We start from the raw sequence: 12,448 nt of genomic DNA, 5'->3' as shown, positions 1-12,448 counted from the left end.
CACCTGCCCTCAGAAAGCACTTTCGTCTGTGATTTCCCCAGTGGATCAAACCCCAAAAATTTGCTGATGAAGCTAAGTGCAGGATAGGATTTTTGATATGTTTCTGCATGCTGTACGTCCCACTGGCTGGATCTAAGCAGCTCCTTGTTCTGAGTACAAGGTACTTTTTTAAACCTTTTCTGAAGCGTCCAGGCTTCCCCATGTATTATACAGGCAGCCAATTTCTGAATACTTCCGAGGCCAGGCAAGAAGAGATCCTTAATTAGGACCAGCCTCAAAGAGATCTGTTAGTCTTACATAGGGTGGAGAAGATAGGAATACTTCCCAATTTAAGACCGACATTGCTGTGGATGCTTTTTATTAACCAAAACTGGGATAATATGATAATAGGGCAAGGAGCTCATATAAACTCATTTTAAATTATGGGATAGTGTATCTAGAGACAGAGAGTCTGTTACAATTTATTCAACCAATACTAAAAAATATAGGAAAAAAGAGAAAGGGGGTAGAAATATTTACTGATGATGTAGACAGTGAACAGTTTCATCAAAACAGAGAGTTTAGAGGGCCAATTTCTATTTCTAGAAATAAAAAACTTTTCCAAATGTTTCTGGAATTGGGTTTTGTATTTTGTGTCTGTTTTTTTCTTCTTCTTTTTTTTTTTCATAACAGTCAGTGCGGTCCTAGCTGTATAATTCTGAATTTTATCACCCAAAGGGGAAGGGCGAAGGCAATTTCCTCCCTTAAGCCATTTTATTGGCATAACTGGAAAACAAAAATAAACTGCTTGCTGCTTTCTACACCTCTTCCCCTCAAGCCAGCACCTGTCTGCAACTTTTTACTTTCAGCTCATTATGGGAAAGTAATTTTATTGCCACATTTGACTGGCAGCTGGAATTCTCCAAATGAGGTAAGCAGGGCTGAGATGTGTGCTCTCCTCCCTCAGCAAAAACCTTGTAACATACGGTGCTGTTATGTCTCCAAGCTTTAAGTGAAGAGGAAAATAGGCATCTGGGCTGGGTTCATTTGTAACGCTGTGCTTGCTGGATTAATATGAAAAGACAGATGAAGGCAGACACTTTAATTACTTCATCCTAACTTTTTATTACAACATCAAGTAAAATGGTGAGTTACAGCAGTTAAGGGGTGTGAAACACCTGGGATGAAGTTAGCACAAGTTCACTGCTTAATATCTGCCAATGGGGTTTTAAATATTGAGAATTTCTGTACATGCATCTTCGTGTTATTTCTGATTTTCCTGATAAATCATTTCAGGATTACTTTGCTTTAAGGTGTGAGGTAGCTGCTAAGACTGGGACCCCGCTTTTTTCTTCTGGAATTTCCTGAACTGCGACTGTATTGCCACTGCCGCCCGTTCCGTCTCTGGCGCATCCATGTCTATGTCAAATTCCTCTTGAACTTTCTTCTGTCCATCTGCCCAGAGAAAATGAAACAAAACATCAATATGTTTTTCAAACAGTGATAATCACTGAACAGTACAGATGAAAAACCCTGCTCGTCTTTCTGTCACATAGTTGTGGGGATGGGAAGCGTATTCAGAAAAACCACTGGGACTGGTTTCGGCAGGCACGGCTGATCTCATCCCTTGCTTTCCTAAAGGCAGGGTCTGTAACAGCCAGTTTGTACCTAAGCACCGAGGAATGACATCCACGTGGTACTTGGCAGGCACAGAGCATCCCCCTGGAGCCTCAAGGAGAGGAGCCTGTCTGGTTAACGACACAGATCAGGGATCAAGTCAGAGGGCAGTGAGGGGCAGAAGGAGCCTCCTGTACAGCCCATCAGGTAGAAATTACTCACTTCCCTATATTTACACTATTCTAATAAAGGCCAAAAGAAAAAAATTTTAAAATCTATTAMAATCATGATAAAGACTTTTTTCCTACCCCACCTCCTGCATAAGAGGAAGAGATACTACTTCCTAAGGTAAATTCCCATCATTTTCACTTGTTTCTTGCCTTGTCCCCTTCAACACATACTGCCCTTCCTCTTTGACTCGTTTATGCTCCATCTCTGCTGTTTTGCTGCCTCTATGCTGCTTCCTACCCTGCTCTCCTGGCTCTGTTGTTCCTTTTCAGCTTTGATCCTTGGCTTGTGACCTTCCTTTAGTTCAGTCCTCAGTATTTAATCCAATTGCACTTGGCCTTCACACGGATGACCTGGCTAACTTTGCTGTATTTTGCTTCATCTATCTCCATGTTAGAAGTGCAGCCCTGGGGAAATGCCCACCCTTGCTGCAAAGGAAGCCTAATCTGGACTAGCAAGGAGAAACACACATTCACTCCACTGACCTACTCATATCACTGTGTTTCTGTTCTCTATAAACTTGTTTGTTAAACTGACTTATAATATGGTTATAGTCCAGTCCTGCAGAAAACATCATGCCAAAAGTCTGCAGACAGCTCCACTTAAAACAGCTGTAGGAATTCACCCATTTTGAACAACTTTCCTTTTTATTCTTGAGATTAATGCCTCCAGGATGCTCACCCCCCAAGTCGTGCTAATGAAAATCAAGGTAAATACTTCCAAATATATTATTAAAATGAAAAGGAACTTATTCCCTACTCTCTTTCTCCCTCCCACTAGAAAACAGGGATACCATCTCATGATTTCAGCATGAACATTGAAGCATTTCTTGCTTTTTCTTCTTCTTCWTGTTCAGAACTGATTTTTTTTTTGTCCATTTTCCATGATCATAGTCCACTCTAATCTAGGTGAATATTTGAAAGGCAAGGTTTTGGCATATTCCAGACTGATTTTACTTCAACTAAAATAACCTAATAAATGCAGTTAAAAAGTTAAAAGAAATGTTCACTTAATACTTCATTTTGATATATGTAAGAAGAAAGATAGAGTTTGGAGAGGAAGAACAATTTGAGAGCTTACAATAACTGATTATATGGTCTAATGCAAAGGTTAGTTACTCAAACTAAGACCTTATGGAACAAAATGAATCCTATTAATATCAGTCATACTTCCATAGCCATTACATTCAAGAATCTCTATACTTTGTGTAAATATTCATGGAAAACATGACTGCCTGAAGTACAGAAATACAGTTATCACCTTATTTTTCAGGGGGAAAGGGAGATGATCGTTGGAAGGGACTTRCTTGTGCTTTTAAGTCATTTGCACAGCCAAGGAGAAAACTGAACTGTCACATTAAAGCCATATTATAGACTGAAACTTATAGTTGCTTGTTACAGAAATGGGAATGTTGGTACCAGTTTCTAAAAAAAATAACTGTAACAGGACAACATATTTTGTGAAAATTTTCTGATTGCCAGATATGGTCTCCACACTGTGTGCATGTCAGGAAACAGAGATTCTGGAGAAACATTTTATTTTCTCATATCAAATTTCAAAATTACTTAGTATCATTGTGCTTGGTATTTTGAGAAGTTGATTTTGATTTGGTTTTGGGGGTAGTTAAAGGGGACTAAGACAAGAAATCACAGCATTTTATATGGAAACAAACCAAAAAGGACTTGCATCATCCTGTGAAAAACTATGACTTTTCAAGCAAAATATGCAAAAAACCACTATTCATTTGAACTTTTTTAAATTAAAAAAATCTGTGGTCTGATTAGCTCTAATAGTAACCACTTTTTGRTATCAGTAATAAAAACTTCTGCTTGTCCACATGTCAGAATCTCTCCTCTATTAATAGGGTCCCATAAACTCAATGTTCTTCTAAGGAGAAGAATATCACTTCAGGAGAAATATTCTTATTCTTGATGTATTTTATCAAAATATTTATACTGGTTATGCAAGAAGTATTCAGTCAGCTCTGATATTGATTAATGTCATCTCCTTGCTGAATGCTTTTCATTTCTGTTGTAACACTCTGAGCTGCAGGTTACTCTCTAGCCTGTTACTAGACACACTTGTCAGTCTTAACATTAGAAAACAAAAGTGGAGCTTATGCATCACTTCTAGCTTTTCAGCATATAAACTACTTCCACTTAATAATGTCAGTAGTGAAAGCTAGATGGATGGATGAGTAGACGCAACTGGCTTCACACCTCACAAGGATATCTGGCTTGTATAATTCATTTCCTACAATGGCAAAATCTCAGTGGTAGGTTGGCTTGCAGTAGTTTGCAGTAGTGACTCAGCAATCTTATGTTAAGATTTTACAGATTTAAAAAATCCAGCAACTAGTATAATTTTTCTCAAAATTTCTATGCCAGTTAATCTTTGCCTGATGTGAATCAGCATTACTGCATTAAAGTCAATTGTACTACAGTAATTTACCATATCTAGAGATCTACCTGACTTTCTTTGATTTTTGAACACATTCTTGTTGAAATTGAAAACAAAATTCTTAATGAACTCTTTCTGCACTTCTCTTTTTCCAGTCATTAAGGAGATAGATGGTAGGATGAGAAGTTTCCAGCCAAGATTTAAACTCCTACAGTAAGAAATCAGATATTTTCAAAAGGGCTGAGACATTGTTATACAATACATATATCATTTATACATAACATATGACACGGCTGCAAGTGTTTTCCTCCCTTTCTATGTCCATCTTCCTCTTTCTGTATGCATGCATGTGTATATTTACACATTTGAATATATATAGAATATGTATGAATATATATAGAAATACACATACATATTTGTTTCAAAGGGTTGTAAGTCCTGTGATAAACTGAAAAGAGCTAGACAGGGTGTTCCATAAGTGTTGGGGGTGGATTTTCTTGCAGTTCTCCCTTAAACATTTCCTATTGATGACTGTCAAAACAAAGATACTTAACAGATGGATTGTCAATCTGTAGACAGAATCAAGTGGTGTATCTTCTTTGGCTTTGTCTATGCCAAGGGAAAAAGATACGCTTTTAACTTGAATTACTTTATTCAAATAGCCTACTGATGTAAAATATTTCACACCCCTGCTAACTATACTGCTTTGGTTTTACTGTTAGTTAGTTAACATGAGTTAAGAATTAACTCACTGAAGTACAGTGAAAACAGCCTGTACTCAGGACTTGTGTAGACTAGGATCACCTCATTACACCAATATGAGTGACAGAAAACCTTTCTGCACCCTTGCTACTACATAGACACCTATGCCACCCTAGTTTTTACTTGTCAACAGTGCGCATGCATCTCAAACATCCAGGCCATGAAGCCTTATCTGTTGGTTGAATGCTCAAATCATGATATTTATGCAGAAACTGAATTCAAGCCCAGACAAACATAATGCCTTCATTCACTGTCTCCCACTCCCAGCTTTTCTTTCATAAGGGATGGTTAGCTTTGACATTATCTGCAAATCCAGGGAATTTTCACTCTGAACAGGCCGGAACAGACACGTGCTCTTGCTCTGGGCTTGCTACTGGACTTGTTTTTTCATCCCTATCAGTGGAGGTCACCTATTCTGTTTGATAGGAGGCCACCTTTATCTAAGCCACCTTTCTGTAGCCATAAAAGTCAATCTGATTTCCCCCTCATACACACACACATGCACACGCGCGTGCGCGCACAGACACACACACACGCGCACTTTTGTTGGCATCTACACTTTCTAGTCTCATTTAGGTGTAGATTTTTCCACTTGTGGTTCCTGGATCCCTGAGGATCTCTGGCCTTCTTCCACAGGGCCACATGAGGCAACTAGTAGGAACAAGACTGTTGTCAGTAGACTTCAATTCACAGGCCAGGGACTGGCAATTCCACTGAAAATTTTTGAAGGGTCCAGAAATCAAAAAGGTTTGAAAAAGCACTGGCCTGCATCTTCCACTTCACAAGGGGATTTGGCTTCAGTAGCACCTGAAAAAATAGAATTCCTAACCTCTCTCACTGAGGTTAGCTATGTCAAGGCCTTCCCTGAAAGATTTCTTCATGCTTAGTCCCAGTTCCCTCTCTTAGGTAACAACTCCCACCATCCCTACGTATGTGCCACGAAGAGACAGGGGAATCAGTAAGTGTCCCTGCTGGGTTCTACTCACTACCAACCGGGGAGGTGAACAGAACAGTCCTAGCCCTAGTCATGGGTTGGCCATGCAAAAAGTCTAGTATCTGATGAATTTTTCAAAATCGTGTGTTTAATGTGGATGGACTTTGAGCATGTGATGACTCAGGCAAATCTCAGCTCTGATGGAATGAACATCCAGGGGCAGAACAGCAACTTCTTGATGAGTCCCACCATGATAAGGAGCACCCTGTGCTCCAGCCTGGCTTTTCAGACTACTTTGCAGATCTAAAGATTGAGACAACTCGCACAGTGCAGATTTTACTTCAGCATGTGTAATAGACATCCCAGTAGGACAGCATGAAACAGCATCTAATTAGCTGTTTTCCAAATCTAACATCCTGAAAGTTCATTTCACTTTGTTGCAATTGAGAAAGATCTATTTATTCCATTTCCAGATGAAAGACCAGAATGTTTATCTCTGTAATCTACTACAGTGCCTGATAATCCTTTGCAAACACTGGATGGCTAATGAAACTCTGCCTGTAACATGGAAAACAATCAAATCGTACACACTGAAATCTACCCAGCAAACTCCAAAGAAATGGGGTGCAAGTGTAATTATTCATAAGTATGACTTCAGCTATTTCTTTGATTTACCTTTCAAGCACAAAATCACATGAATTATGACAACACTGGAAAATGAAAATACTGGTTATTCCCTATGGGCCAAGAATCTGAAGCAGTCTTTTGCGGCCTTAGAGCAAAGGGGTATGGAGTAGTCTTTCCTAAAAGTGTTCATGGAAGGGCAAAAGCTGGTGGGCTAGATGTGGGGGAAAAGAGGATTCACTCTTTATTCTCAGAATGTCTCCATCCTCCAGATGAAACAGAGATTGCTTGTCACCTTCGGGAAAAAACATTCAGCATGAAAAATTGCATGGGCTGGAGTCTCTAACTAGCGTTTCACACCTTAAGTGCTATCCTCCGCCCCTGCTCRCCCGGCCCACATACAACAGAAATTAGAGGACTATACTGAAGATGGAATATACTCATAAAAATATGGAATATACTCACACTGCATTTTTCAAGGGCTAAACTGCAGCACTTGAAAAAAGACTAAATGAAATGTGACACAGAATCACTGTACTCCATAACATGCTGGAAGAGGTATTTTGCCTCAGGCAGGATCATTACCTCCCAAATGTCCTGTGTTCAAATGATTTCTCAAGCTGTGACAATCTCTATGCTACCCTGACCCCAAGCTATTACACCAGTCTGTCCAATGAGCCAGAACAGTCCCTAACTAAAGAAGAGCAAAACAGGGAGGAATGTCATGGGTGTTGACATTCATGTGGAGCACCATCTTCATCTTTATGTGATGGGAAGAGTTATTTCCACAGAGCCACCAGCCAGCAAGAAAAAACATATGGGTGCTTAGGTGTATGGATAATGTAGTACAAGGGCTGGATCTCAGTCCTTGCAACTGCCAGTTTGAAAAGTCAAGAGTTGATGTGGCCATTCTTCCACCTCTGGATTCAATTGATGGGTGAGGAAGTAAAAGACAGGGTCTGGTCTTTCCCTAGAAAGAAAGAAAGGAGAGGGGGGCTAGAGGGATCATCTTTGCCTTTTTCTTCTCAGGAGGATGAGGATAAATAACAGCAAAACTGACCTTATGGCTGAAGAAAGGAGATAGTCTACTTCACAACAAGAAAAAACTCTCCAGTCAGTTGCCAGGGCTGCACTACCTGGTAGGTTGGCTTTTAGCCTTGTTTTAGGTCATCCTGGTACTCCCAAGGCAGGGTCTTAAYTCACAAATCAGCTGAGAAAGATGGGATTGTTGGGGGAGTGGATGTTGCCCAAGCCCAGGAAAAGAGAGGAAGGTAACACTCTAATGGCATGGGGAGAAAAGCCTTAATCTGACTCCTTTTATTCTTATTTCCAAGCCTGTTCTTTTGCTGAGTAAAATGCCAAACAGAGGCCTCTGAGACCATCAGCTTGGCAACTGCAATTTGTTGCTTTCTGTGGTATTAGCAATTAAACACCTCTCAGAGCCTTGAGCACTGCACTGGTTTTGCTACCACACTAGCTTAGTGCATATGACTTGCTGCTGAGGTCTGGGCAGACAGGCTGATGTGAGGGCCTTGCCTTAGCACCCATCCAGTGATGAGATGATCCCAAAGGATTTGTTTCTGCAAGGTGTCTGCTGCAGCAAGGTAAATTGATGAAACCTCAGATTTCTGAAAGTCATTAGCACAGTAGCCTATGCATGTTGAGGGACAGACCTCCATGATAATACTGATGKGGTGCAATATTCCTGTTACCAAATACTACCTTACTGCACCAAGATCAGGATATAACTACCTCTTCTGAAGGACCAGGCTTCTGTCAGCTCTATCTGCTTCCAGAGTTAGTGTCTAGCACAAACCTCTTGGAGATTATTTATTTCACATGCGTGTTCCTATGATGTGAAGACACAAAACTCTATGAAACTGGGGTCAAACTTTCCTAGATTGCTGGAGTAATTTAAAGGCATTTGTTCTTGTGATATTTCTGGCTCATCTCCAGTTTTGTGGCCACATGTGAAAGACCAGAATCCCTASTAGCCTTGGAGTTACATGCTTAACTAACATGCTAGCATAACATCAATGCAGTCCCAGGCCTCTGTCACACCCCAGTGTGACAGTCCTGTGGCCCTGTCATGTCCTCAGCCACAAGAGGCACAAGCCCTTCTGTCCTCTGAACATAGTGACCATGGGACTATGCAAGAGAAGGCAGTTCTGCCTTCTTCCCCTTCCTCCCTGTATCTGCACAACTGACTGACTCTTATATATACAACCCAACCCAGATGTTCAGCTATTATGTGTTTAAGGACAGAAATTCCTCCTAATTAGCTCAGGAATAACACAATAATTTTTCTTCCTACTGATTAAAAATCCTGCAGAGTGAGATATTCATGTGGTGACAAGAACACTATGTTCATTCTTGATTCTTCACTTCATAATGAACTCAGACATTCAGGTGCTATCTTCAAAAGTCAAAAGCTGCCTGTTCTGTTTGACTGTGAGTACACAGGCACCCATGGTGTGTGTGTGGGAAAACGGGTTTATACAGGGGTGTTCATTTTTTCCATCGTCAGTTTTTCTGAAGGTGGTAGGTGCTGGAGAAGTGTAATGTCCCAAGTCATCTCTGAAACTAGAGAGCAAGCCCTGGAACTCAGAACTCTCCTGTGACTTCAAAAGCACAGTGTGAAGGGAAATAAAGGTTATCATTAGTGATGAGATTAAATGTAACAGCTATTTTTATCTGAACAGCGCCAACCAGCCCCTTAGTATCACTCAAAGCAAGCCAGCACAGAATTAACATCTTTCTATTAGACTGTACATTAGAGTTTGGTATAAAGAAGATGACTTCATTAGGCAACCAGAATCCTTTCTTTCTCAAATTGACCTTTACTTTTGTAATGCAGTGTTCTTATCTCAAATTTGAAAAATTAGTTTTGCTGTAGGAAATAGTGGTTGTTCTTTTATGAATTTAAAAATGTTATTTCAGCATGAGACTTTTGAAGTGTCTGATTAATCTTTTTTTCCTAGTTGTAATAATGTGGGAGAGCAGCAATATTATTTCTGACATAAGATAAACAAAGTAGCACAAAATTATGCATATTGTGTAAAATATAATGAGACAGAAGGAACAGTAATAAAATTCAATTTACAAAAATTATATTTTAAACTAATTCGTAGCCAACTACAGATGAATTTATTTTCCTCAACAATTAATACAGAGACAAATATTGTTTTGCTTTAAATGCTAATATTATTTAAGCAATCATTCCCTATCTCAGGAATAATTATATTAAAGTATCAATTATAGACTTTTAAAATGGCTTACAAATGCATAATTGATGCATCTATAGGTATGCAATTGTTAGTGCGAACCTAGGAGGTATTCTGGGCATGAAAATGGAGGCCATAATTCACATCCCCATGTGGAGACTGAACTTTGTGAAGGTTTAATTATGAACATGGCAAATTAAAATGGCCATCTCAGCTGTATAAGCTCATGTCTTATTAGCTAAAACTGCATCTGAGCAGTGCTAGGCTGCCTGGCAAATTCAAAGGAAATCTCAGGGAACTGAAAGGAAGCGGTGCTGGTGATCAACTGCCAGTGCCGTCTCTCCTCCATATCACTAGAGAGTGATGCTCCACCACTGGGGATAACACACTTAGCCAAGCCCCATCTTCAGGGACAGAGTGCCACGATCCTCCTCACAAGTGCAGTCCAACGTTCAGACAGTCTCTGCAACTGTATGAGCGTGTATCTTAATGTCCCAGTCAAGTTTCAAATGAGAATGGTTATGGTGTGTTTTTAATTTCCTGTGCAGTTTCCAGTTCTCATCTCCTCAGAAAACACTGTGCCTTTAAAGAGCTTCACTGTTTTACCATGGAAAGAGCTGCATTTCAGCAATGCATGAAGCAAACCACCCTCTTGCCTCACTAGTCAACTGCTTGATTAATATATGATCAGCTTCTTTCCTATTATGGTAGCATTCAGGCGCTCCATGGCATAGATAGGAACCCTAATATGGTACACGCTTACAAATGCAGAAAAACATATTCTCCCCCCTTCACCTTCCCCCCCCACTACGACCTTTGCAAAAGTGTCTTCAGAATTAAATGTTTTAAACGATGAGGGCAGAGCCTCCTCGAGGCTGCCTCCCAGACTACGGCTAGGCCAGCAAACTACCCAGGGCCTCAGCACAGCTCAGGCACTGTCCCCAGCACCTCTGCACTGTGCCAGCTAGCCCTCTCCCAGGCTCACTCTCTATTGCGGTGGGATTGCGTGGCCAGGGGCTCTTCCTTGCGGGCAAGATGGATGAAAGCACCCTGCGTTTTTGAGGGAAAGAGAGTTTAGCCCTATTGAGTCAAGCCATGCTGTGCCACCCTGCATCAAAGTCAGAAAACAGTCTCTAGCCCATTTTATTTTCTAATGCAGAGGTAGCCTCCAGCACGTCAAGATACTGTGTAGCGCTAGACCAGTGGGAAATTGGTTCAAAATGAGTTGGTGTATGCTATTAATTGTGTGATGACCAATAGCATCTGAGAGTCCTTGCAAGGAAGAGGCAGAAGAGGGGTGTTCATCCTCAAATGTGATACTGCCTCCCTTGCATTGTGTAACAGCCTCACTTTCCAGGAATGCTTTTTTTTCCCCCTCTGTCTCTTTGCAATTTACAAAGGTAGCAAAGGGAATAAGCTCCAAGAATGGCAGTGATCACAACATGCCACACAGAAGCAGCAGAAAAGGGGGCTCAAATACATGTACTGCCAAAGTAAGATGAGCTGGAGAACATGGCACAGGTTACAGTGGAAAACCTGTCAATCCAAAAAAGGAGGGCAGTCAATCAAAAGAACTGTGGTAAGGAATCAGAAGGTGTTTCTGTTCACACACACAAAATGAAGAAAAAGGAAGAATGAAATTTTGCACTGCTCATCTTCAAAGTGAAAAATGAGGGCAGTTTCTAGGGATCATTGTATACCAGCAGAACTCTGTTAGCAACTAATGAGAGCTATTTTAAGTGTCCACAGTAACTTTTATAAAAACTGTTATAAGAGAGCCTGGGAAGTCACCGTGAGAAGATATTGTCCTCTTGTAAAATCCATCATTACGTTTTAATTATAAAGTGTTGAACCACATACTCATAAGTGGACAGTATTAGGTACAGGAACTCTGAGCTCTGCTATTTAACACTATACACTTATATGAAGGAGTCATTCCAGTACTTCCATACCTTCTATGTCTTATCACACGAGAACAAGAAATGCCTTCTAAATAAGATTATCTGTAAAAAGCACTTATTTTACTGCATAGATTAAATGCAAAAGAACCATCTTAAATTATATTCCAACACTGCAAGTTTTGTTGGATGAACATAGGCACTGTTGTGTGTTGATAATAGAATAATTACTTTGGCACTACTCTACCATGAAAAAGCCACTGCTTTAAGACAGGTATGTSCAGTGTTTCTTAACATCTTGCACTATATGCCAGCTTGGGGATTCCTGTGGAGGCAGCTGGGCCATTCTCAAAGTTTTAGGGATACAAGTGGAGCTTGCAAGGTTAAAGATGCTCAAGGAGGCATTTGGAGTCCTTTGGGGACACAACAAAATTGTCACTGGGTACCTGATCCAGCCCACAGGCTGAGAGCTGAATAATCTTGCTCTAAGAGATACTTTCGAGAGTGTATTTGCCAAACAAAGCTTTTCACCCCCTCCCCCTCTTAAAACCAAACACATCCCATCAGTAGAGCCCTAGAGGTACTATTAGATTGGCACAAGTGCGATGGATGTAAGCCCTAGTCTCCTGGAGCAGCTCCAAGTTAATTTGACCACAGTCTGAGTAAAGACTGGTGTTCTCTGATAGACATTGATTTATCTGTGCTAACCACCACTGCTACCTGCCAGTAAATCTTTCATGTTCCTGTGTCACATGGCTTTGTAACTTCTGCTCCAGCATCCA

The 12,448-nt window shown here is 40.5% G+C and overlaps 1 protein-coding gene across 1 annotated transcript in view; it reads right to left on the bottom strand.

The window, feature by feature from the left end:
* Positions 1-835: 835 nt before the first annotated feature.
* The window catches only part of PCP4 (Purkinje cell protein 4), a 54,383-nt gene continuing 42,770 nt past the window's right edge, over positions 836-12,448 (bottom strand). The window contains exon 3 of the mRNA XM_026079154.1: positions 836-1,434. Within this exon, the coding sequence (XP_025934939.1) occupies positions 1,307-1,434 (128 nt within the window). The 3' untranslated portion in view covers positions 836-1,306. The remainder of the gene's footprint in view (positions 1,435-12,448) is intronic.

The sequence above is a fragment of the Apteryx rowi genome, unplaced genomic scaffold (assembly GCF_003343035.1).
Source record: "Apteryx rowi isolate R43461 unplaced genomic scaffold, aptRow1 scaffold_493, whole genome shotgun sequence".
Taxonomy (NCBI): Eukaryota; Metazoa; Chordata; class Aves; order Apterygiformes; family Apterygidae; genus Apteryx; species Apteryx rowi.
Note: the sequence above shows the minus strand (reverse complement) of the source record. Positions and strands in the feature narration are given on the sequence as shown.